This window comes from Pseudophryne corroboree, chromosome 3 (genome assembly GCF_028390025.1).
Source record: "Pseudophryne corroboree isolate aPseCor3 chromosome 3, aPseCor3.hap2, whole genome shotgun sequence".
Lineage (NCBI taxonomy): Eukaryota > Metazoa > Chordata > Amphibia > Anura > Myobatrachidae > Pseudophryne > Pseudophryne corroboree.
Window position 1 is genome coordinate 284,091,669 of NC_086446.1, and position 27,247 is coordinate 284,118,915.

At 46.1% G+C, this 27,247-nt stretch overlaps 1 protein-coding gene across 1 annotated transcript; it reads right to left on the bottom strand.

Moving 5' to 3' along the window:
- Positions 1-3,562: 3,562 nt before the first annotated feature.
- On the bottom strand, positions 3,563-20,886 carry PPDPF (pancreatic progenitor cell differentiation and proliferation factor). The gene is made up of 5 exons (XM_063959223.1): positions 20,748-20,886; positions 6,588-6,678; positions 5,428-5,505; positions 4,584-4,680; positions 3,563-3,915 (listed from the first exon to the last, which is right to left on the bottom strand). Exons 2-5 carry the CDS (start codon positions 6,640-6,642, stop codon positions 3,804-3,806), a joined length of 342 nt encoding a protein of 113 aa, XP_063815293.1. The 5' UTR covers positions 6,643-6,678; positions 20,748-20,886; the 3' UTR covers positions 3,563-3,803.
- Between the last annotated feature and the right edge of the window lie 6,361 nt (positions 20,887-27,247).

Genomic DNA, 27,247 nt, shown 5'->3' on the forward strand with positions numbered 1-27,247 from the left:
TGATGTTGAAGTCAAAGGTAATGTAGATTTTTGCACTAATCAAATCACATGCGTATCTACTTTAGGAGCCACCTCCCTTTTTAAACAATTCCCAGCTGGAAGAGGATAATTGGAATTCCATTTCTTAGGAATTCTAAACTTATTAGGCATAGCCCAAGCCTCTTCCATGATTTCCGTCAGCTGATCTGACCCTGGAAACTCAGTCTTAACTGTTTTGGGATGTTTAAACACAGGTGCCTTGGTTTTTAACACAGGCTCTACTGAATCCTCAAAGGATAGAATGGCTTTCTTGCTTTAATTAACTCAGCTATATCCATTGAGCTGAGACCTTCCTCCTTCTCATCGTATGCCGAAGTAGAATTAATTGAGCTTTCATCATCCGATGAATCCTCATCTGAACCATGTGTAGCCTGTGAGGATGAAGATACTTACCACCGGCTTATCAGCCTGTTTCTTTTGAGAGGCTGCTGCTGGAAGTGATACAACACAAGCAGGAAGCTGCATGTAAGGGTTAATCATGTAACCTATCCCCAGGTACAGGAGTTGGAGGAATTATCCGTTCAGCTATACTGAATCAAGTTAGCACAAACATAGCCCAAGGTGGATCAACCTGCACCTAAAACTGGCTTCTATTTTTCAAGAACCCCTGGTGAAAGCTAAAACAATTTGCACACAAACCATCCTGAACTAGATCCTGTGAGGATAACACAGCTTTGCAAGACAAACATGAGTGTTGGTGTTGCTGTGAGTGTATCTTCCTCACCTTTGGCGCTCTTAGACATGATAAATAATCAACACTTCCAGTGTTCTACACAATTTGTGACTAATCACTTTAAGCTTTTTAAAGTGACCTACAATCCGACCCTACCCAAGCACCAGCATTGAGGATCGGAATAAAACAAAACTGACAGAATATAGCAGTCAGCAATCACATGTTATACATTAGGATAAGCAGCAATATAAGCACATCAACTACAATTACATTTCAAGTATGTAGAACATATTACTGAATCCTGTTTAAAACAGACCTACCGTATTCAGACGCATTGCAAAAAAAACGGTAAAATGTATACAGACTCATATGCAATACGCAGTTATCTAACTATTCATACACAAAGGTAGAGATTTACTGCTGTTTTACCCGTACTCAGTAGAGTGGGATACAAGGAGACTCACCTCGCTTCCAGGACCGATCAATACGTTAGCGAATGCAGAGTGGATCCAGACGCTACTAGTGTACACTGCCACTCCATGAACCTATATTGAATACAGTCGCACCAGTCACACAGCCGCCTATGCTGCATCTGGGTCCCCTTTGTGTGCAGCATCTGAGACGGAAGCGGGAAACAGTTCATTGCGGGAGACTCAGAGGAAACTGGTCATGAACTGGGGGAAGGGGCGACCAGGAGAGCGTCTGACTCCCCACTGCTGACATCAACCCTAGGGATTGTGGCCTCATACTATTCCTGGAGCCTATGATCACTAAGGCCTAGCGCTGGTGCACCTGAGGTGGCAGCCGCGTCAGCGACTGTTTGGTAGTCTCCTCCCAAAACAGTGCAGCTGTGTCCGTATTCCCCTTCTAAGCGGAACAGATGCCTTACCTTACTCCCTTTGCTCTGGACACAGCCTGGTAACGTCTGCCGGACCTGCTAGTATATCCGACACAGATGCCTGCCGAAACACTGTACTCATGGGTAAGCGTTGTCGCGACCCGGCAGAGTTGTCGGAGCGACTCTAATGTACGTATAAGACGCCGTTTAGAAAGATTGCACAGAAATTTTTTTTTTTTTTTTTTTTTATATATATATATAAAAGTGTAAGACTAAAAATAAAATAAGAAAGCTTAGGGCTGCTAAAACCAGCAGCCCTCTGACCATGGTCCGCACCAAACAAAAACGATTTGCCTGAGCCAGGGATATATGGACAGGACCATTGCATGCTGGGAGACCTAAAAGCTTTGACCAATTGTTGCAAATCTGCTGTCGCTTCATCATATCCCATTGTTATCCTGTGAACCATGCCGGAGAAATGAATGTAATAACTCATGTTGGATAGATTGTCCATTTTGCCATGTTCCCAATTTGAGGAAAGGAATAGTCCATGGCATGGAGGTCTGCAGTCTGTTTCTCTCTCCCCCCTCCCCCTCATTTTAAAAATATGGGAATAAATGTTTTTTCTAATGATTTGTACAAGTCACCTAAATTAATACCATTATACTGTATAGTCACCCATGCTTCCCACTGGCTTATACCTACTGTATAGCCCTTCTTAAAAAGGAAGAGATTTTCCCTTTAGAGCTGTAATTGTGAATATCTGGGAGTAAACAAGGACATCCACATTCATGAACACTAGAGTGACAGTAGTTGGGAGATTACCCAGAAAATGTTACTTCTCTGCCTTTACAGAGATCACATCATGGCACAAAGAAAACCCTTCAAATATGCTACAACCACATCTTTCCTTGTAACATTATGCTTTGAGGAGTTTACTCCCTCTGGGTCCAAGTGGGCATCACTGTTCTGTCTTTCCCAGTGATGACATCTAAAACAAATTCCATCTGTCTGCACCCAACAGTATCAGGAGCTGGCATCAGCAAGTACACACACCGGGGAAAGGGGGCCTGCAATGGCCCTTGCTGGCAATGTCTCCCATCAGGTCCAACAGAGGAGGTAGCTGAAGACATGCTGGAGTGTACAATATAGTTCTTACACTGGATGGTTTTAATGCTGTGTCTGCCATGGCAGCCCTAGGATAAACATTTACCAATTATACATAAAAATTACATATACAGTAAATGGTGCCTATCAATAGGTTCAGTAATGTGGTGGTTTACAGTTGCGCTTCAGATTGGCCATGTTTTATGATTGGCAGCCACTAGCACTGGTTCTGCCTGTCACTTTGACCAGAATTTGATTTGTCCTGGACCACCAACCCAAAGCATCCCCATAAGAGTCTCCGGCACCCCAGGATGCCTAGGCACACAGTTTGGAAGCCACAGATTTATGCAGATCTTTGCTCTATGCATTTTCTTGATAGTAAGAAAGGCATAACGCAATCAATTTCTTGGCAGAGTTTAGGGTTCTATAGCCCTTCTCAGCTTCCAAACTGTTCTATACTTATGCTGATCCTCCAAGGTTCACTACCATTACTTTATTCAAAAGCACCAGGAACTGTACAGCTAGCTCTCAGCTACCATGATTTGAGAGAGACTACATATTTCTGTTATGTCTGTGGGCTTTTTATGGTTCTTATACCCCTTAGCTGTTGTGGATTCTCTGCTAGAAGTACACTGCACCTCCTGTCCCTACGTCTTTGGCCGAAGATATAACTTACTGAGGCTCTCAGGCACAGAGCTGCAGTGTTGTTCAACCATTCCAAGAGAAAGATTCTCACTCTTGTTTAAAACAAACTTCCTTTAGTACCTGATCCTTGTTGGAGGTTGATGACTGGTGGTGTAAATACATTCACATCAGGCAGTGCCAAGACCTTTCAGAAAGGTGAAGACATTGTGTAACTGTTAAAATTTCTAGTTTGAGGGATCCATGCAATAACCAGCCATTCATTGAGACTGCCCACCTTTATTACACAAGTACAAAAAAAAAGGCCTCATAAGGCAAGGTACCAAACAATTAAGAATGTTTCAGTATGACCAATGTAGCAAAAACAGCTTATTTGTTATATTAATAAAACAAAAAGGATGACTAAAGCAATGGGAGCAGTCTATAATAGAGGGGGAGGGGTGGGGGAGGGATTGGGCTCCGCCACCCAGCGTCTTCCAGTGAGGAGGGGAATGCATGAAGGGGTCAGACAGAGGCGCTGGAGTCAGTCTTGGTGTCACTGATATTGTTCTTCCTCACTGTCTCCTGAGCCAGGCCACATGGGAGCAGGCCATTGGTCATGCGAAAGCTTCCTGAGCTGTAGAGGTAAGAGATAAAGTTAGTGTCTCCGAAACCATAAAAGTGAAATAACTTAGTTGTGCTGTTGTGGTAAAACGAAGACCACTGTTCTAAGCCTAGCTGACAGGTGGGCACAGGGGTACACAAAGCACAGTTACCTGAAGATATGCACTCCATTAGCTAATACTAGTAAAATCCACATCAGACCAACCATGATCAGTGTTTCACCCCACTAATCCACTCTAACATGAGGGTACAAGCTAATCCAAGCACGATTAAATTATAATATTTAATATATTAACAAATTAAAGTGGGTTGAATTAGCACTTTGGACAATACAGCCCACGAATTCACGACTGCTCTTAAAACGGTCATTCAAGCAACAAACCTGTCACCTCATTATATATATTTATTTGAGTCATGAGCTGGCAACATACAGAGTACACAGCCTATCCTGCAGAATATATTTCAACACGGTCACCCAATATTCAGGTGAACAGAACGTGACTGAAGCAGGAATAGGCAGGTCACTTGGCACAAGTCAGGGAGAGTTGTTCAGGGTGTAACGCCACCAACTCATTTGCAAAACAAATATATAACAGATGTAGTATTAGACTCTCCTTACGCACATCTCACACCATAATTATCTGTCACTTATAGCATCAAATACTACTGCAGTATACTCACTTCTCTGGGGATTCTGAAACAGTGGTCATGGTGAGATGTGATGGTTTACCAAAGAAAAAGCTGGCCCACCAGTGACCAGGATCGGACTTTGGAAGACCTGTGGGATAAGAAAAAAGTATTTAAATGCAGAAGCAATGTTTCAGATCTTGTATGATCCTCTCAAGTGATAAACCAAACCTGGCAAGAGTATCATCCTACACTCTGGGTAAATTACAATCAAGGATACTTTGGGGTCTACTCAAAGCAGTTAAGAAGTGGAGAAGTGAGCCAGTGGAGAAGTTGCCCATGGCAACCGATCAGCATTGAAGTAACATTTATATTTTGCATACTGTAAGATTATACAGAGCAGCTGACTGGTTGTCATGGGCAATGTCTCCACTCTACCTTCATGAATAGACCCCTGCACACAAGCAACACCCTTCTTTTGGTCCAGAACTCCCTCATTTAGCAGGTGAAATTACAATTCTACCGAATTGGTCATCTAGCGAGTGGTTATCTAGTGCCAGATAGTGTGCCAGTGTCCTGTTTATTCCATGCTCTACCATCACATAGAAGCAAATAAACTGGATCTTACTCCTTTTCCCCAAATTCAGAGTTTAATGGTAAACAATACTGTGGTCAGAACCATCATTTAATATAATCAGCTAATTCCAGCGAGGATAAAAACCACACATTCCATATGGTGTTATGTTGCATAACCAGACTCCAATCATCTCACGTATTTACTGTTGTAGGATAAGCAAATATTTACAGTACAGACTTGTATCACTACTAGGCAGATAACACCCTCCCTCTGGTGGAGGTCATCACTTGATAACAGATTGCAGCAAGTGACCATATGTACCTGGGTGGTGAGGAATAACCTCTCCAGAGTAGTCCACACTCCCACACGAGCTGTTACTGGAGGTGGATCCCAGGCGTCCTGTAAGGGGTGGGGAAAAAAATAAAATAAAAAAAATAATGTTATTTACCCAGTGACCTAGGACGATACTCAGTGAGGAGCCTGTTAGAAGGTAGCAAATATACACTCCGAGATTAAACAGTGGTTAATAAGTGATAGAAGTTACAGATGTCACTGAAGTAGGTTGCAAGGAACATCCAAGACAGAACAGTATGTATGAGATAGTTACCAGACTCATGTACTGTCCAATGAGAAATGCATGTCAGAAGGAGCAGGAGTGGGGTTTGCTTGTCCAGCTCCAGAGATAAGCATGGTTGCACAGCATCCAGCAACATTTAGTAAGGACACTGCTTTATGCTGGTCTTCATTATATGCTTTTCATCCATGCATATATAGCAGACAGATGTTAATATTGTCATTCTAACTGCTGTGCTCTTTACATTGGATAGAACTGCACCCAGAGAGCAACTTTAGGTCTTATACCAGAGTAATACACCAGCTATGCCAGATAAAAAGTGACATGATTGAAAAGCAAGGGGACTTTAGGAAAATAAAGTAAAATGTATTAAAGTAGCAAAAGGGCAAAGATTAACCAAGTAAATGGTGGTGATAATGACCACTGACACTGATGGTCTCCTCTGAATTCTGCAGTGTTTAGAGACACTTACAGCTAGACATTCTTCAGATGTAGAGTTGTTTTTGCCACTCATGCAATTAAAAATTCAGACTTTTAAAGTTGGCCAGCCTAGGTTGTATGCATGACAGATGCATATTACATCTCCACCACAAAACCATCAAACGAACATCCTAATCTAGTCAGTTACGGAAATATTTGATTCTGGAAAATACAGTTATCTGAAGATGGCGGTCCCCTTTAAAGGGAAAATATTGGTGCAGCTCGAAGCAAGTCCATGACTTGCAGGAGACTCACAACCTGGCATTTTATTTGTGGACTAACCCAGGAGCGTAGAAAGTAGAAAGCTGCTTGCAGGTTGTTTGCAGATACAGTATGTAGGAAAATGAGTACTAAGGGGCAAGATTATCCTACAGATCAAACAAATGCTTATAATGGACAAGGCAATCACACACACACGGATACTCACTGCGGTAATAGTCATGGGTTGCGACAAGAGAGCCACTTGATGGAATGGATGCCATGTTTCAAACCTTGTTTTCCTTAAGATGGTATAAACCCTGCAAGATAAGTGAAAAGCAGAGACTTTTATGGCTCGAGTCAAACAAGAACTAGTTTGAGCTATTCTGTAGAACAGGCATACTGCTGCCCTGATCTTTATTCTAAGGGTAGTCCTCAAATCAGATTTGTTAGGGTTTATCATAAGAAATTAGCAGACTAACATGGGAAGTTACAAACAAAATAATTCCATGTACTCAAAAACAGATGCTGGGCTATTCTAAACGAATACCAGCAATAGTCAAAAAAATAAAAATAGTATATACACAAATTTAGATTAGGTGCTCCCTATTGGGATGGATACAGTCAAGCAACCACACTGGATATTAAACAGATGAGGTTTCCAGATAGTCGAAATAAACCAATTCTAGAATGTATATTGTTTTCTCTTCAGTGATCTTTCTCCGTCAAGCTGTTCACCATTCATGGTGCACACCAGGGGGTAAAAAGCAGCAACAGATGATCAATCCAATTTACTGCGTACCGTTTTTGTGGCCTAGATTAGGGCAATAACATTGCATATAGGACGATAGTCCTCTTTAATGCTCCTTTTCAACCTCCTTATGCGGATCACCGCTTTCCTTTAGTATTGAACCTCAAAATAAAAATGCAGAATAGCCACATGGCATAAAACGTCAACATTTATCAGATACCACATAAAATGACCACACAACAGGAGTAGCCTTCTACCATGCAGGGCCTTCTAGGCCAAAGGCATGGATAACCGCAAGAAAGGTAGAGGTTAAACGCAGGTATAAAAACACTCTCCTGATGGCCAGATGATTGAGAATCCAGCCCAAAAGCCATCCTAGGAAGCTCCCTTAATCACAAATGTGTTTCTACACAATGGTGGTCATTCAGAGTTGTTCGCTCACTGCTATTTTTAGCAGAATTGCTAATAGGCTAAAATCCGGCAGTTCTGCGCATGCATATGCACTGCAGGGTGCACGCGCTAAGCAATTTTACACAAAACTATGCTATTTTACTTACGGGCGAACAAAGCTTTTCAGTCGCTCTGTTGATCGGAGAATGATTGACAGGAAGTGGGTGTTTCTGGGTGGTAACCGAGCGTTTTCCGGGAGTATGCTATAAAACGCAGGCGTGCCAGCAGAAAACGCAGGAGTGGCTGGAGAAACGGGGGAGTGGCTGGCCGGACGCTGGGCGTATTTGTGACGTCAAACCAGGAACTAAACGGACTGAGGTGATCGCAATCTAGGAGTAGGTCTGGAGCTACTCAGAAACAGCAGGGAAATACTTAATAGCAGAATTGCTAATCTTTCGTTAGCAATTCTGCTATGCTAAGATACACTCCCAGAGGGCGGCGGCTTTGTTTGCATTTCTGCTAAAAGTAGCTAGCGAGCAACTCGGAATGACCACCAAAGAGTCTTCCTCCAGCCTGAGGTGGAGCTACTCTGCATTTTTTTCACGGTTCAATACCAAAGGAAAGCTGTGATCTCCTAAGGAGGTTGAAAGGAAGCATTACCTAATTTAGGCCAACAGAGGGGTAAACAAAAAAAAATAAAAAAAAATGGTACTAATCTGTTGCTTCTTGTTTTTACCCAGTGATGTGCACCATGAAAGGCGATCTTTGTGGTGAACAACTTGACAGGGGGAAGAGAGAAAGAAAAAACCACCACACACACACACACTAGAATGTTTATATGGACTATTAGGGAACTTGATTGGTTTAATATAAAAGTTTGGTTGCTTGACTGTATACATCCCAATAGGGAGATTCAAGTATACATGGTGTATATAATTTTAATATAGGCGGAACCATCACCTACACCCAGCAGCCAGTGAGGAAGGATACACAGAACCAATTATATGTGGGATGTCACACTGGTTTATAAACAAATCTGACAGGACAATGAAGTTGTATTAGACTTGCAGGAAAACATTTCTTCAGTTTAGTTGTACAGATCCCAGGCATCAGTGGGTTATTTTATCCATAATGGAGACTACTAAATTTTGTTTATACATTTGATTGCTTCAGGTGTGTAAATTACTTATTTTGCATGTTAAGTGGCTAGAGTCAGACAATGGCACAATGTATATTTAATAGAGATGAGCGGGTTCGGTTTCTCTGAATCCGAACCCGCACGAACTTCATGTTTTTTTTCACGGGTCCGAGCGACTCAGATCTTCCCGCCTTGCTCGGTTAACCCGAGCGCGCCCGAACGTCATCATGACGCTGTCGGATTCTCGCGAGACTCGGATTCTATATAAGGAGCCGCGCGTCGCCGCCATTTTCACACGTGCATTGAGATTGATAGGGAGAGGACGTGGCTGGCGTCCTCTCCATTTAGATTGAGAGAGAGAGAGAGAGAGAGAGAGAGAGAGAGAGAGAGAGAGAGAGAGAGAGAGAGAGAGAGAGAGAGAGAGAGAGAGAGAGAGAGAGAGAGAGAGAGAGAGAGAGAGAGAGAGAGAGAGAGAGAGAGAGAGAGAGAGAGAGAGAGAGAGAGAGAGAGAGAGAGACCTGATTTACTGGAGCTTAGGAGTACTGTAGAACTGTAGAGTGCAGAGTTTACTAGTGACTGACCACAGTGACCACCAGACAGTGCAGTTTTATTTAATATATCCGTTCTCTGCCTGAAAAAAAAACGATACACAGTGACTCAGTCACATACCATATCTGTGTGCACTGCTCAGCCCAGTGTGCTGCATCATCTATGTATATATCTGACTGTGCTCAGCTCACACATCTTATAATTGTGGGGGAGACTGGGGAGCACTGCAGTGCCAGTTATAGGTTATAGCAGGAGCCAGGAGTACATATTAAAATTAAACAGTGCACACTTTTGCTGCAGGAGTGCCACTGCCAGTGTGACTGACCAGTGACCTGACCACACTGACCACCAGTATAGTTAGTAGTATAGTATACTATATTGTGATTGCCTGAAAAAGTTAAACACTCGTCGTGTGACTTCACTTGTGTGGTGTTTTTTTTTTTATTCTATAAAAAACTCATTCTGCTGACAGACAGTGTCCAGCAGGTCCGTCATTATATAATATATACCTGTCCGGCTGCAGTAGTGATATATATATATTTTTTATATCATTATTTATCATCCAGTCGCAGCAGACAGTACGGTAGTTCACGGCTGTAGCTACCTCTGTGTCGGCACTCGGCAGTCCGTCCATAATTGTATACAACTTACCCGTGGTTTTTTTCTCTCTTCTTTATACATACATACATACACTACTACTACATCTCTTTATCAACCAGTCTATATTAGCAGCAGACACAGTACAGTACGGTAGTCCACGGCTGTAGCTACCTCTGTGTCGGCACTCAGCAGTCCATCCATAATTGTATACTAGTATCCATCCATCTCCATTGTTTACCTGAGGTGACTTTTAGTTGTGCCTATTAAAATATGGAGAACAAAAATGTTGAGGTTCCAAAATTAGGGAAAGATCAAGATCCACTTCCACCTCGTGCTGAAGCTGCTGCCACTAGTCATGGCCGAGACGATGAAATGCCAGCAACGTCGTCTGCCAAGGCCGATGCCCAATGTCATAGTACAGAGCATGTCAAATCCAAAACACCAAATATCAGTAAAAAAAGGACTCCAAAACCTAAAATAAAATTGTCGTCGGAGAAGCGTAAACTTGCCAATATGCCATTTACCACACGGAGTGGCAAGGAACGGCTGAGGCCCTGGCCTATGTTCATGGCTAGTGGTTCAGCTTCACATGAGGATGGAGGCACTCAGCCTCTCGCTAGAAAAATGAAAAGACTCAAGCTGGCAAAAGCAGTAGCACCGCAAAGAACTGTGCGTTCTTCGAAATCCCAAATCCACAAGGAGAGTCCAATTGTGTCGGTTGCGATGCCTGACCTTCCCAACACTGGACGTGAAGAGCATGCGCCTTCCACCATTTGCACGCCCCCTGCAAGTGCTGGAAGGAGCACCCGCAGTCCAGTTCCTGATAGTCAGATTGAAGATGTCAGTGTTGAAGTACACCAGGATGAGGAGGATATGGGTGTTGCTGGCGCTGGGGAGGAAATTGACCAGGAGGATTCTGATGGTGAGGTGGTTTGTTTAAGTCAGGCACCCGGGGAGACACCTGTTGTCCGTGGGAGGAATAGGGCCGTTGACATGCCTGGTGAAAATACCAAAAAAAAATCAGCTCTTCGGTGTGGAAGTATTTCACCAGAAATGCGGACAACAGGTGTCAAGCCGTGTGTTGCCTTTGTCAAGCTGTAATAAGTAGGGGTAAGGACGTTAACCACCTCGGAACATCCTCCCTTATACGTCACCTGCAGCGCATTCATAATAAGTCAGTGACAAGTTCAAAAACTTGGGCCGACAGCGGAAGCAGTCCACTGACCAGTAAATCCCTTCCTCTTGTAACCAAGCTCACGCAAACCACCCCACCAACTCCCTCAGTGTCAATTTCCTCCTTCCCCAGGAATGCCAATAGTCCTGCAGGCCATGTCACTGGCAATTCTGACGAGTCCTCTCCTGCCTGGGATTTCTCCGATGCATCCTTGCGTGTAACGCCTACTGCTGCTGGCGCTGCTGTTGTTGCTGCTGGGAGTCGATGGTCATCCCAGAGGGGAAGTCGTAAGCCCACTTGTACTACTTCCAGTAAGCAATTGACTGTCCAACAGTCCTTTGCGAGGAAGATGAAATATCACAGCAGTCATCCTGTTGCAAAGCGGATAACTGAGTCCTTGACAACTATGTTGGTGTTAGACGTGCGTCCGGTATCCGCCGTTAGTTCACAGGCAACTAGACAATTTATTGAGGCAGTGTGCCCCCGTTACCAAATACCATCTAGGTTCCACTTCTGTAGGCAGGCGATACCGAGAATGTACACGGACGTCAGAAAAAGACTCACCAGTGTCCTAAAAAATGCAGTTGTACCCAATGTCCACTTAACCACGGACATGTGGACAAGTGGAGCAGGGCAGGGTCAGGACTATATGACTGTGACAGCCCACTGGGTAGATGTATGGACTCCCGCCGCAAGAACAGCAGCGGCGGCACCAGTAGCAGCATCTCGCAAACGCCAACTCTTTCCTAGGCAGGCTACGCTTTGTATCACCGCTTTCCAGAATACGCACACAGCTAAAAACCTCTTACGGCAACTGAGGAAGATCATCGCAGAATGGCTTACCCCAATTGGACTCTCCTGTGGATTTGTGGCATCGGACAACGCCAGCAATATTGTGTGTGCATTAAATATGGGCAAATTCCAGCACGTTCCATGTTTTGCACATACCTTGAATTTGGTGGTGCAGAATTTTTTAAAAAACGACAGGGGCGTGCAAGAGATGCTGTCGGTGGCCAGAAGAATTGCGGGACACTTTCGGCGTACAGGCACCACGTACAGAAGACTGGAGCACCACCAAAAACTACTGAACCTGCCCTGCCATCATCTGAAGCAAGAAGTGGTAACGAGGTGGAATTCAACCCTCTATATGCTTCAGAGGTTGGAGGAGCAGCAAAAGGCCATTCAAGCCTATACAATTGAGCACGATATAGGAGGTGGAATGCACCTGTCTCAAGTGCAGTGGAGAATGATTTCAACGTTGTGCAAGGTTCTGATGCCCTTTGAACTTGCCACACGTGAAGTCAGTTCAGACACTGCCAGCCTGAGTCAGGTCATTCCCCTCATCAGGCTTTTGCAGAAGAAGCTGGAGGCATTGAAGAAGGAGCTAAAAGGGAGCGATTCCGCTAGGCATGTGGGACTTGTGGATGCAGCCCTTAATTCGCTTAACAAGGATTCACGGGTGGTCAATCTGTTGAAATCAGAGCACTACATTTTGGCCACCGTGCTCGATCCTAGATTTAAAACCTACCTTGGATCTCTCTTTCCAGCAGACACAAGTCTGCTGGGGTGCAAAGACCTGCTGGTGACAAAATTGTCAAGTCAAGCGGAACGCGACCTGTCAACATCTCCTCCTTCACATTCTCCCGCAACTGGGGGTGCGAGGAAAAGGCTCAGAATTCCGAGCCCACCCGCTGGCGGTGATGCAGGGCAGTCTGGAGCGACTGCTGATGCTGACATATGGTCCGGACTGAAGGACCCGACAACGATTACGGACATGTCGTCTACTGTCACTGCATATGATTCTCTCAACATTGAAAGAATGGTGGAGGATTATATGAGTGACCGCATCCAAGTAGGCACGTCAGACAGTCCGTACTTATACTGGCAGGAAAAAGAGGCAATTTGGAGGCCCTTGCACAAACTGGCTTTATTCTACCTAAGTTGCCCTCCCACAAGTGTGTACTCCGAAAGAGTGTTTAGTGCCGCCGCTCACCTTGTCAGCAATCGGCGTACGAGGTTACATCCAGAAAATGTGGAGAAGATGATGTTCATTAAAATGAATTATAATCAATTCCTCCGCGGAGACATTGACCAGCAGCAATTGCCTCCACAAAGTACACAGGGAGCTGAGATGGTGGATTCCAGTGGGGACGAATTGATAATCTGTGAGGAGGGGGATGTACACGGTGATATATCGGAGGATGATGATGAGGTGGACATCTTGCCTCTGTAGAGCCAGTTTGTGCAAGGAGAGATTAATTGCTTCTTTTTTGGTGGGGGTCCAAACCAACCCGTCATATCAGTCACAGTCGTGTGGCAGACCCCGTCACTGAAATGATGGGTTGGTTAAAGTGTGCATGTCCTGTTTATACAACATAAGGGTGGGTGGGAGGGCCCAAGGACAATTCCATCTTGCACCTCTTTTTTCTTTTATTTTTCTTTGCGTCATGTGCTGTTTGGGGAGGGTTTTTTGGAAGGGACATCCTGCGTGACACTGCAGTGCCACTCCTAGATGGGCCCGGTGTTTGTGTCGGCCACTAGGGTCGCTAATCTTACTCACACAGCTACCTCATTGCGCCTCTTTTTTTCTTTGCGTCATGTGCTGTTTGGGGAGGGTTTTTTGGAAGGGCCATCCTGCGTGACACTGCAGTGCCACTCCTAGATGGGCCAGGTGTTTGTGTCGGCCACTAGGGTCGCTTAGCTTTGTCATCCAGCGACCTCGGTGCAAATTTTAGGACTAAAAATATTGTGAGGTGTGAGGTATTCAGAATAGACTGAAAATGAGTGGAAATTATGGTTTTTGAGGTTAATAATAATAATATGGGATCAAAATGACCCCCAAATTCTATGATTTAAGCTGTTTTTTAGGGTTTTTTGAAAAAAACACCCGAATCCAAAACACACCCGAATCCGACAAAAAAAATTCGGTGAGGTTTTGCCAAAACGCGGTCGAACCCAAAACACGGCCACGGAACCGAACCCAAAACCCGAAAAATTTCAGGCGCTCATCTCTAATATTTAACAGAAAATAAAATGTATTACTGTACATGAATGTTCAGCTGTTAGCCATGTGTATGGTGTCAGACCCTGTGTGGCCACTCCAGAGACAAGTTTCACAAACATCTGTTGACAACTTCAGTTTCACCAAGTCAGAGGTCTATGTACCCAGCCTTTCAGAGAGAAAGCACCAAACCAGTTTTAAGAACTGCTTTTAACATGGCAGTTACATGACAAAAGCAAGGGGGTTTTAGCAGGAGCTGATTGAAATTGTACCAGCTACTCTCCACTTTATTGCCAAGGCTCAGTACATCTACCCCTAAAGCCAGGTACACATTATGAGCTCAGGCCAGTGTGTCTGGTCAATTGTCCAGATTGTGCAGTGTATGCTCAAACTGTGGGCCCCCAGGGTTCACATGTGATATTGTCTGGCTGGGCAGCCAACCGGACAATACCACATGTAGTGCCGTGCATATTAATGTCCTACCACTGGCCATCTCGCTAGTGTACCAGCATAAGTCAGACCACAAAAGCTACAGTAGTCACTGAAATTAAGGCAGCTATTTTATCTTAATGTGGTATGAAATGTGAATACTGCCAATTCTGCTATGATCCCATTCCCCTACTGTGGGAAGTAACCGATGACTGTACACCCAGCTAAGACAACTGTCCCTTCACTTTGCAGCTCCAGTTCTGCAATAGGTACATTCACAGAACTCGTGCACAGAACTGGTTTCACAAGTGTTCCCCCAATAATGGCACGAAGATGTTGAAGATCCACATAGAATTTTTAACTGCAAGTTTCCATTTAATAACCTGAAAGCCAACATACTGAAGGTTTGCCAAAGGTTATAATCAAATAGGACAAAGTCTGTTTACCATGGTAAAAAGGAGCATTTCTAAAATCATTATGAAAAAACAGGAATTAAGCAGCTGGGATAACTATCTCCCAGCAGCCCCCTTCCCCATTGGGAAGATAGAAGGGAGACCACAGGAAGGTTTTGGGGTTTAGGTGCTGTGGGGTTCCCAGAGATGAAAACCCTGTGACAAGTTTTTTTTATATTGATACTGTAGGTATCCAGAAAGCTCATACTCATGGTAATCCGAAGTTGGAAGCAAGTTTTTTGCTGAGAAAACCTTGTGCCCCAATTGATTTCCCCCTTAGTGTTCATACACTGCTCAAAAAAATAAAGGGAACACTAAAATAGCACATCCTAGATCTGAATGAATGATTCTTATTAAATACTTTGTTCTTTACATAGTTGAATGTGCCGACAACAAAGTCACACAAAAATTATCAATGGAAATCAAATTTATTAACCCGTGGAGGTCTGGATTTGGAGTCACACTCAAAATTAAAGTGGAAAAACACTACAGGCTGATCCAACTTTGATGTAATGTCCTTAAAACAAGTCAAAAGGAGGCTCAGTAGTTGTGTGGCCTCCACATGCCTGTATGACCTCCCTACAATGCCTGGGCATGCTCCTGATGAGGTGGCGGATGGTCTCCTGAGGGAATCTCCTCCCAGACCTGGACTAAAGCATCCGCCAACTCCTGGACAGTCTGTGGTGCAACGTGGCGTTGGTGGATGGAGCGAGACATGATGTCCCAGATGTGCTCAATTGGATTCAGGTCTGGGGAACGGGCGGGCCAGTCCATAGCATCAATGCCTTTGTCTTGCAGGAACTGCTGACACTCCAGCCACATGAGGTCTAGCATTGTCTTGCATTAGGAGGAACCCAGGGCCAACCGCACTAGCATATGGTCTCACAAGGGGTCTGAGGATCTCATCTCGGTACCTAATGGCAGTCAGGCTACCTCTGGCGAGCACATGGAGGGCTGTGTGGCCCCCCAAAGAAATGCCACCCCCCCACCATTACTGACCCACTGCCAAACTGGTCATGCTGGAGGATGTTGCAGGCAGCAGAACGTTCTCCTTGGCGTCTCCAGACTGTCACATGTGCTCAGTGAGAACCTGCTTTCATCTGTGAAGAGCACAGGGCGCCAGTGGCGAATTTGCCAATCTTGGTGTTCTCTGGCAAATGCCAAACGTCCTGCACGGTGTTGGGCTGTAAGCACAACCCCCAACTGTGGACGTCAGGCCCTCATACCACCCTCATGGAGTCTGTTTCTGATCGTTTGAGTAGACACATGCACATTTGTGGCTTGCTGGAGGTCATTTTGCAGGGCTCTGGCAGTGCTCCTCCTATTCCTCCTTGCACAAAGGCGGAGGTAGCAGTCCTGCTGCTGGGTTGTTGTCCTCCTACGGCCTCCTCCACGTCTCCTGATGTACTGGCCTGTCTCCTGGTAGCGCTTCCATGCTCTGGACACTACGCTGACAGACACAGCAAACCTTGCCACAGCTTGCATTGATGTGCCATCCTGGATGAGCTGCACTACCTGAGCCACTTGTGTGGGTTGTAGACTCCGTCTCATGCTACCACTAGAGTGAAAGCACCGCCAGCTTTCAAAAGGGACCAAAACATCAGCCAGAAAGCATAGAAGCTGAGAAGTGGTCTGTGGTCACCACCTGCAGAACAACTCCTTTATTGGGGGTGTCTTGCTAATTGCCTATAATTTCCACCTGTTGTCTATTCCATTTGCACAACAGCATGTGAAATTGATTGTCAATAAGTGTTGCTTCCTAAGTGGACAGTTTGATTTCACAGAAGTGAAATTGACTTGGAGTTACATTGTGTTGTTTAAGTGTTCCCTTTATTTTTTTTTGAGCAGTGTATTATGTTCGAAGATTATGTTCGAGAAGCTCAGAATATTATTTATTCCACAAATAGTGAAAAAATACTTAAGACACTCTTACCACATGTTATGAATGGCCAGGAGTGGCAACTGACAAGACAAAATGTTAAATTAGGTCACAGAGTAGGGAAAAACTAAACTATCCCTGCAGAACATTCCTGTAGTCCGAACTGCAATCCAGATTCCTTTCAAAAGGAAAATAAAAAAATAAAGTCTGCTTTTCAGGCTTCTTTCTAGAAACTACCTACTGCTAGACCAATAAACAGAAACCTGAAGATGGTTAACATAAACCACACACTGAAAAATATAAAATAAAGTTAGTTTCATGACAGAACCTAAAATATAACAGCGCATTGCATGGGGGGGGGGGGGGGGGGGGGGGGCGGCTTTAAAGATTTATTATACACCTTTCACACATACACCTCAGCTCTATCCCAGCTCAGACCCAGGACACAGAACTGGTTGAAGCTGGGGTTTTAGTACTTACTCCCTTTCACTCATGGGTGACTGACCCAGGTTGGGATGTAGTTGACAGCTGCCAAAATCCTGAACGCAAGCATGCTGGGGAGGGAGAGTTATGATTCCCTTACCTCAGCGCACCTGTCAGGATATCGAGCAGTAGTTCTGCCAGTGCAGGTACTCTAAAGGTGGGTACACACTGGCCGATATATCGGGCGTTCTCTTGAACGGCCGATATATCACGGGTCCGTCAGCCAAGTGTGTACGGGCGATACGTCTGAACTCAGTCGTACAGACGTATCACGCCGGCCCCACAGTACAGCAGACGGGCAATATATCTACCGATATATTGCCGCGTCGCTGTGTGTGTACGGGCAGTTGGCCAACCACCTGTACACATGTTGCGGCAGCCGGCGGTGATTGACAGCTGAACCGGGCGGGCGTACATGCCCGCCCAGTTCATGACGTCCGTCCCTGACTAATCGGGCAGTGTGTATGCTCACACTGCCCGATCCGTCCATAGATATATTGGCTGATCAATTGATCGGCAGATATATCTACCAGTGTGTACCCACCTTAACTGCTGGCATCCTAACTGCTGGTCTCCCATACCCAACACCCCCTCCCCCCCCCCCCCCCCCCCCCCCATGGTTATTTTTCTGATTATTAGCATTCAGAGTGGACCCGGGTCTTCTGGCTCACAGTGAATGCCTGGAGATGATGTTATCACCAAGGCTTAATGTGCCCGCCAATAAAGACATCATAACCTGGGTTAGGTCGTTCACAATAAAGACAAACAGACAAGACATTTTCATTTCTTATACACCCACTAAGGTTGATGCTCCTTATTGGAATCCATGACAAAGTATAAAGCCTGTCTATTGTGACAATCCAGCCAGGGATATACCAGTACAAGACGTCCTCTTTATCTAGTCTGGTCACTTCCTAGGAAAATTCAGTCTATGGACCCTAGGAGCAATAGGCCAAGCCATCTACCTACAGCTGTATTAAAATCTTTAGATCAGATTTAGCATACCACCAATGAACTGCATAACTCAAGCCTTTCTTTCAAGGGCACTAACAAACATGCCAATAGGCATGGTCACCAGTAAGTAGCAGCAAGGCAATGGGGCATAGGTACCAAAGGATAGATTATTAGCTAGAGTACAAGCCAAACAGCTCCTAGCTGCCATTTATCAAACAGCCTGTAAAAGTGAGATAAAGTACCATCCAATCAGATATTAGCTCAATTTTGCAGGTTGTTTGAAAAATGTCAGCTAGGAGCTGGATGGCTGGTACTTTCTCTCTCCATCCAAGCTTTGATACTAAAGCCCCAAGGTCTTTAATATTGACATTTACTGTAATTAATTCAAGCAGGTCAATGTAGTGTCAGTACTGAACCTATAAATCACTGGCGTAAGCTCCCTGTTAAACCAGATTGAATGTGATTCAGTTTTAATGAAAGTAGTTATCTATTTCTATAAGATGGCAAAAGTTGGTTAAGTGTTTACTCTATTAAAAGAAAAATTACCATTAAAAACAAATAAGATTGTTACAATGTTTAACAATATATCTGCTAGAAGTGCCAGCTCATGTTTGCACAGCCAGCCATATTGTAAAAGATAGTTTGATGCTCACACATTTGAGTAAACTGCAGAGGAATGAGTTAGCTGGTTAGTAGGTGACCAGCTACCACCTGGCTAATACTCCGCTGTGTTACACAAAAGACCAGCTATTAATGCTCACACAGGCAGAGGGGGTGGGGAACAGCGCAGCTTCAGCAGTAACCAGAACCGCTTTGGACTGGTTTAGAGATGGAAGGAAATTCTCTGCTGTCACTGCAATAGCTGCATCTTTCACTAGGGCTCCAAATGCAGGGTCTACTCCAGCCATCTGCCAAGAGACACTTGTAGGAGGGACAAGCTAGTTCACACTGCCTGCTGTCTCATGTGGCTTCTGTGTTTAGATCAAATGGTCTGTCACCAATAGTTTTTTCCTTGTGTGAATGTTACACACTAGACAGGCCATCACTCAGCATCTATATGTAGAACATACATGATGCACTGCTCCACTGCAATTACTTCTTATATTCATAGATAGTCTCTACACTGCAATATGTTGGAGCTTTAACTAATGGCACATAGGAGCAGACAGGATGGAAGGGGTTAGGGATGATTAAGCACCACTCTACGGTTAGGAAACTGGTCTGAACTGGTTGAACCGCAAGCCCTCCCTCCTTCCCCCAGCACTGCGCCTCCCCCTCCCCAGCAGCCATCACAGATCACAACACAGAAAGGATTACACCAGTGACACAAGCTGGCCCAGGCCAGCTGTCTGGCCTGGGTCCCTGCCAGCACACAGCCCAGCTGCATAGCAGGGTGACTTACATGGCTGTATACAGTACAGCACTGATGTGTGACCGAAGAGCTTACAGTCTAAAGGACCGTACACATTAGAAGACATCATTCTGTGAGCGACGTCGTCTAATGTTTCCCCCTTCTGGGCCGTCCAGTGGCCGACTGTACACTAAGCGATATGACCGCTCTTATCGCTCAGTGACATCACGCCTCCGCCAGCCTTGCATGCAAGTCGTGGACGACAGTCCAGATACTGCGTGCATGCCCTACCAACAGCGACGATCGTTGGCGACCCGCGGGGCCACGCATCGGTCATCGCTGGCAGCATACACACTTGCTGATGACGTCACTCATTTTATCGGCAAGTGTGTATGGGACTTAAGGTGCAACCAACAGAACTTGTGGAAGCTGCCATCTGGCAGTGCAGCACGTAGGGGATCCGGTCTCTAGGTCGACAGTAACTAGGTCGACATGAGTTTCACAATTTCTCTTTTTTAACGTTTTCATAGGTAACAATCCACGTGGACTACGATTGGAACGGTAATCTGTGCCGAGCGAAGCGGTAGCAGAGCGAGGCACCTTGCTCGAAGCCACGGTGCAGTAATTGGGGTTCCCGGTCACTCTACAAAGAAAAAAGCCCTCATGTCAACCTTTTGACCTGTCGACCTAGAGACCCTGTAAACCAATAGTAGTCAACCTAACCACTGTTGACCTAGTTACTATCTACCTTCCATACCACACCCGCATGTAGCACCCATGCAGTGCCAAGAGGGGTGACGCAGAAGGGTAGAAGCATTCCTGCCACGTGTGTGTATAGAACCAGGCAATCCATTTCATATGTAGCAATAGTAACAGCTCAGCGTTCTCCCCTCCCCAGCCTTAGTGCACACTGTACATACATATCCTATGTGCACATACTACTAGCTACAGCATAGCCCTGCCACAGGATTGACCCCTTGCTGTCCAGAACAAAGCATATGCGGGCTCAGTGTCAGTCTACAGCAGTGACAGCTTCTCACATCGGGGTTACCTGCTGCTACTTGTCCGCATGTTCTAGAACGGACGCCTACTGACCCACTGTAGCACGTATACCGGGAGGAGATCCCAGCCCGGAGAGCTTACACATCAACACAGAGAGGATTTACTCATACAACACTAAGTACATTGGTCCTCCTGATACAGAAACATGAACCCGTGTCACACACATTATAGCGTACCTGTATTCCGACTTGTGATGTCCTCAGGAGCCTGGCTCTGGGGGTTAGACGCTAGGCGACGGGGCCCATTTGAGAAGGAGAAGCTGGGACTTGTCTCCACGACCAGATATGGGATCACAATATTATGTGCTGCCGACAGCGGCCGGGAGAGGGAATTTATAGCCGGGTGGGCGGGACAAGCCGGGAGGTGGGGGAGAGGCGGCGACAAGCTCAGTTACACCCAGTGAGTGACAGCCTGGCTGGTTGGGGACAGTACTGTAGTTTGTGACTGTGAGAGACAGTAATAATAAACAGGTGACGGATACACATACTGCGGATAAGCAGAGCTGCTCCTACTCAACTGGATTCCCTTTAGTAAATAATCATGTATTGCTGTGTAAGTGCGGTTAGTCGTTGCAGATGTTACAGTAGATCCTTTCCTGTACACATGTACTCTGCAATGTTCACGTTGCTAAGTATATAGGTATTAGGATAAAATTGATGGTGAGCAGGGCCGTCTTTTCCTATGGGCTCAATGGGCTCTTGCCCAAGGGCCCCAGGAGTCTAAGGGCCCTAGGCTGATAGCTGAGGGTCCCCTCTTTCCAGGGGTACCATATTTTTGAAAATCGGCCCTGGGGAACCGGAGATATCTGACTTTGAAGCAGTGGGCCCCATCCAAGTCTGTTCATTGCTCTTCCCCGCCAGATATCTCGGGTTCTGTCTGACTTAGAGTTTTTTGAGGGTATTCTCCAAATGATGGGACTCTCCCCTTTCAGTGGACACTGGCAGCTTGTTTCTACTATGCCCAGAACCGGAGATATAAGCCTTCAAGCAGCTGGTCCATGCTCCAGCTTCACACATCTGGTTTGCAGTTTTATATTTTTGCCAGTGGATTGCTCTGGCTCCTGAACTCTGATCCCCAAGTACCCAGAACCTCTTGAAAGGTGGGACTCTCTAATTTTTTATCGCATTCAAAGCTAAAAAATCTATTTCCAGGAACTGGAGCTATCTGCAGTCAACTCTTACTGGAAAATGATGAATATTAAGTCCACTCCACTATCCACCCCTCACCTGCGTATTACACACCTGCTACCATCCTGGAAGTCATGTACCAGGGCCCCTTCATTCATCCTAATGCCTCTTCTACAGTTTAGTGTTCTCCCACCATCTGTGCAGTAAAGGAGTAATTAGCAGAAAGTACTGCTCCAGGTCCTACATACTGAGTGGCATATAGAACACCCCCTACCACCAGTGGGACATCAAACCTGCCGCTGATAGCACCCCCCCACCCCTACCGCTGGAGGATGGGTAGGGGGCCCAGTGCGTTGCTGTGCCCAGGGGCCTACACTGCTGTTAAGACGGCCCTGATGGTGAGTAAAGCTAGACTGTATTTCCAGCTGATGCTACCATAGGCAATGTTAGGTTGGTAAAGATATTAGTGAAAAGATAAAGTTAAAAAAATGTAATTATAAAACCAATTTATTTTGTCTTTACTATAACAGTGGTTCCCAACCTCAGTCCTCAAGTAACCCCAACGGGTGGTCTTCCGGTTGCCGGCTGTCGGGATCCCGGCGCACAGTATACCGGCGTCAGAATCCTGACAGCCGGCGTACCAACACCTTTTCTCCCTCTTGGGGGTCCACGACCAGGGCCGGTTCAGGGGCTTTTTGCGCCCCGGGCATCAATAGGGGCGTGGCTTCATACAGGAGGCGTGGTCAGTTACGCCCCCTGTACAGTAGTAGCGCCGCTGAAATGATGTGCGGTGGGCGATGCGCACCGCACAGCAAAGGTCCTCTCCACGAAGGGAGACTAGACGCTGCGCGTCTAGTTCCCTTCGTGGAGAGGACCTTTGCTGTGCGGTGCGCGATGACGTCATCACGCACCGCACAGTAAAGGTCCCGCGTCTAGTTTCCCTTCACAGCGGGCAGCGGGACACAGCGGGCAGCGGGGGGCACAGCAGCAGCGGATCTTGCCCTGGTGAGGCGCCTTTCGGATGGCGCCGGCGTCCTCCGGAAGGCGGCGCCCCGGGCAAAAGTCCTGCTTGCCCATGGCAAGATCCGCTACTGTCCACGACCCCCCTGGATGGAGAATAGATAGCGTGGAGCACGTGCCCGCAAGGGACTCATTTGCGCTTGCCCAGCTGTCAGTATGCCGGCGGTCGGGATTCCGGCGCCGGTATGCTGGCCACCAGGAGCCCGGCCGCTGGCATACCCTACTACACCCCCCCAACAGGTCATGTTTTCCAGGTCACATAGCAGTAGAACAGGTGTATTCATTACTCGCTGACACATTTTAAAAGACCCGGAGGTGGAGCAAATTATTTCACTTGCAATCCTGTGAGGAGACCTGGAAAACATGAACAGTTGGGGGTACTTGAGGACCGAGGGGCAGATTTATTAAGCTCGGTGAAGTGATAAAGTGGAAGGTGAGAAAGGACCAGCCAATCAGATCCTAACTACCATGTCACAGGTTGGGTTTGAAAAATGACAGTTAGGAGCTGACTGGCTGGTCCTTAATCACCTTCCGATTTATCACTTCACCGAGCTTAATAAATCTGCCACTGATTGCTGCTGTGCTGTCCGGAAAGGAGGGTACAGTTCGGGAAGGAGGGCAGAGCGCGTGCCTCTCCTGTGTCCATTCTGACTCCTGTGTCCCCGGCGGAGTGTCTGTCAGATAAAGTGCCAGTTCTTCAGCCAATCAGAACTCGCGAACCGGCAGCCAATCAGGAGCCGCAGCTGCCAGTACGCAGCTCTGATTGGCTCACGAACCGGCGCTTCATTTGACAGACACGCCACCGGAGACACAGGACGGACACAGGAGAGGCGAGTGCTGTACCCTCCTTCCCGGATAGCACAGCAGCGGTGAGCGGGGGGTGGGTGTGTACCTGGCACTGGGGGGGCATATTTGGCACTGGGGGCATGTGTAGCTGGCACAGGGGGGGGCATATGTGTATCTGGCCCTGGGGGGGCATATTTGGCACTGGGGGCATATGTGTATCTGGTACTGTGGGGGCATATGTGGCACTGGGGGCATATGTGTTTCTGGCACTATGGGGGCATATTTTTATCTGGCACTGTGGGGGAATATCTGGTACTGTGGGGGCATATGTGGCATATGTGTTTCTGGCACTATGGGGGCATATTTTTATCTGGCACTGTAGGGGAATATCTGGCACTGGGGGCACACCCCTAACAACAAGCATTACCCCCTGGTAACAAGCACGACACCCAGCTCATGAAATCCCTGGCAACAAGCGTTATCCCCTAGCAAAGAGCATGACACCTAGCGCATGAAGCCCCTGGCAACGAATATTACCCCCTGGCAATGAGCTTGACACCCAGCACATGATACCCCTGGCAACAACCAAAACACCTAGCGCAGGATACACCTGGCAACGAGCATGACACCCTGGGCATGAAAACCCCTGGCACCGTGCATGGAACCAAGAGCATGAAGCTCCTAGCAACGAGCATGTAATTTAAAAGTAATTAGAAGCCTTACTGTAGGGCTTAATGTGTAATGGGCATTGCGGCGTGTGTCATAATGTATCACAGACATTGCGGTGTGTGGCATAATGTATCACGGACAATGCGGTGTGTGTCAATGTGTCACAGGCATGACGGTGTGTGGTGTACTGTATCACAGGCATTGTATGTGCTATAATGTCTCAGGGACATTGCAGTGTGTAGTATAATGTATAAAGGGCTTTGCGATGCGTGACATAATGTGCCAGGCATAAAGGTGTGTGGCATAATGTGTCGGGCATTACAGTGTTGCATATTGTGTAATGGGCATTATTGTGTGTGACATAATGTCTATGGGCCATTGCAGTATGTGGCATAATGTATACTGGGCATTAATATAAAGAGGAAAAATGACAAAGAATGTAAGGAGCATGAATCAGGATTATTATTTTTATTGTGGTGGCCAACGTCTAGGCGTGCAGGTTGCAAAACTTGGGTATAAGGTAGTCTTTTCCTGCAATGCCACGCCCCTTTAAGCAAAGCCACCCCCATTTTAGGAAGGCCACGTCCCCTATTTTGCAATGCGCGCCTGTGGCACACACAGATTGATCGCTTTTCTAGTGGCAATTATGGGGGGGGCGCCAGAGAATGTTTTGGCTTGGAGGAGAAAATTTTCTAGTTACACCACTGTCCTAAGGCGAAGGAATGCAAGTGTTTGCAGTATCTTACTTACATAATGGGCCATCTAAAGTGATAAATGCTGCCTCTAGACCAGCTATTCTCAAACTGTTGTGGCACCTTTGTGAGACATGAGATGGTCACTGATTTGTCACTTACAATGACAGTGTGGTGACAAAAAATAAAAACAAGCCAAGTCATTTTAGTCAGAGCCATGTAATCAGATGGTGAAAGTATACCACAAGGCCACATTTTCCATGTGGTTGTGTGGTTTGCCCTGAGGCTGCAGCGACGACTACCTTGTGTAGAAGGGGGGATTGTGGGTTGCACTAAGTACATATAAACATACATGTGAAGATATATGTAATAATGTGCTGGCAGTGTATCCGTGATTGGCTGTGGTGCTGTATGTCAAAGCCGCCATGCAGAACCTGCGACTCAGCATTAGGCATCACTCTCCTAAGCCTGCTGCAAGACTCCTGTGAAACTAGCCAATGAGGGTCGGGGGGGTGGTCTTTCGAGAGTGAATCCTAATGCTTGCTGACTGAGGGGCAGATTTATTAAGCCTGGTGACGTGATAAATTGTAAGGTGATAAAGCACCAGCCAGTCAGCTCCAGTCATTTTTCAAACCCAGCCTGTGATATAGCAGTTAGGAGCTGATTGGCTGGTGCTTTATCACCTTCCACTTTATCACTTCACCAGGTTTAATAAATCTGCCCCTGATTCCCTAGTTCACCACGGCGACTGTGATATACAGCATTGCTGCGATCCTGGATACACTGCCAGCACATATAAAACATAAATCTTTACATGTATGTTTATATAGGGCCTGGGCCAGATGTACTAAGCCTTAAAAAGTGATAAAGTGGAGAGTGATAACGTAACAGCCAATCAGCTCCTAACTGCCATGTCACAGGCCCTGTTTGAAAAATGGCAGTTAGGAGCCGATTGGTTGCTAGTTTATCACTTTTCAAGACTTAGGGCCTAATTCTGACCTGATTGCAGCAGCAAATTTGTTAGCTAATGGGCAAAACCATGGGGGTAATTCCAAGTTGATCGCAGCAGGATTTTTTTTAGCAATTGGGCAAAACCATGTGCACTGCAGGGGAGGCAGATATAACATGTGCAGAAAGAGTTAGATTTGGGTGGGTTATTTTGTTTCTGTGCAGGGTAAATACTGGCTGCATTATTTTTACACTGCAAATTAGATTGCAGATTGAACACACCCCACCCAAATCTAACTCTCTCTGCACATGTTATATCTGCCTCCCCTGCAGTGCACATGGTTTTGCCCAATTGCTAACAAAATCCTGCTGCGATCAAGTTGGAATTACCCCCTGTGACCGGACTCCTTTCGTTCGCGTTCCCAGTGCACAGAATGGAAGGTTAGGTCACACAGGACCTGACCACATAGGGGATTCCCGCTTACCGTCAGTAACCACCTGTTACTGACTCCACCCACTGCGCTGTGGGCGGGTTTATGCTGCCACCACCAAACTCCTAACCTGCCGTGGCGTTTGGAACCACGGTTCTGCTCTGTATGTGCCGACACGCTGCCTTACCACACCTGTGTGATATTGACGAATCCCCACTAGTCACCTGACTAGGCCGCTACCGGTAGCTGGCGGAAGGCAGAACTTGGAGACGTTAGGTGCTTCCCTGGACAGCCGGAGGACGGGGCTATGTTTGGCATAACCCTGTAGTTCACAAGATGATGCAGTCTTCTTGAGGCAAATGGTATTTATTTGCAATAGTTCTAAAGAGAACTCTTCCCTATTGCTAGGGGAAACAGCATACAGCAAGATGTTCACAGCAGAAAGTAGTTGGTATAATACCCTCTGGATGCACGCAGGCCTCCTTTTTATGTCAATTTTCCACACAGTACCACAGGGGGTCATGTCCTCCCTGAGCCCTTTCTATCCAATCAGGATATCTTACAAAATACCAATAAATAAATTACATTTCAAAAGGAGATAAGTGCAATAAAACAGTATCCTCCTTCCTGTCACGCAGACAACGTTTGGTATCAGTTTAACATTAACTATTGATAAATTTATCACATAGCTTCAAAATACAAATGTTTCTGTCTCATTCACATCTCCAGGCAAACCTAGTGTTTGGGATTACAACAGGAAAGGCTGCAACACAACAAACAGTCTTCCTTCCTGCATCTGCCATTCAGGGTTCGTATATCAATGAAATCAGCTACATGAAACATGGTTCCAAGCCCAGAACTACTTTACATATGGGATAAGGAGATCCCCCGTGATTAGCATCTCTCTCTAAGGAATTTACACTTCAAAAGGTATTGTCATTCACACCTCTCTGCTAGGACAGGGCCATTAGCATGCCACTTCCTACTGACAGGAGATGGTTAT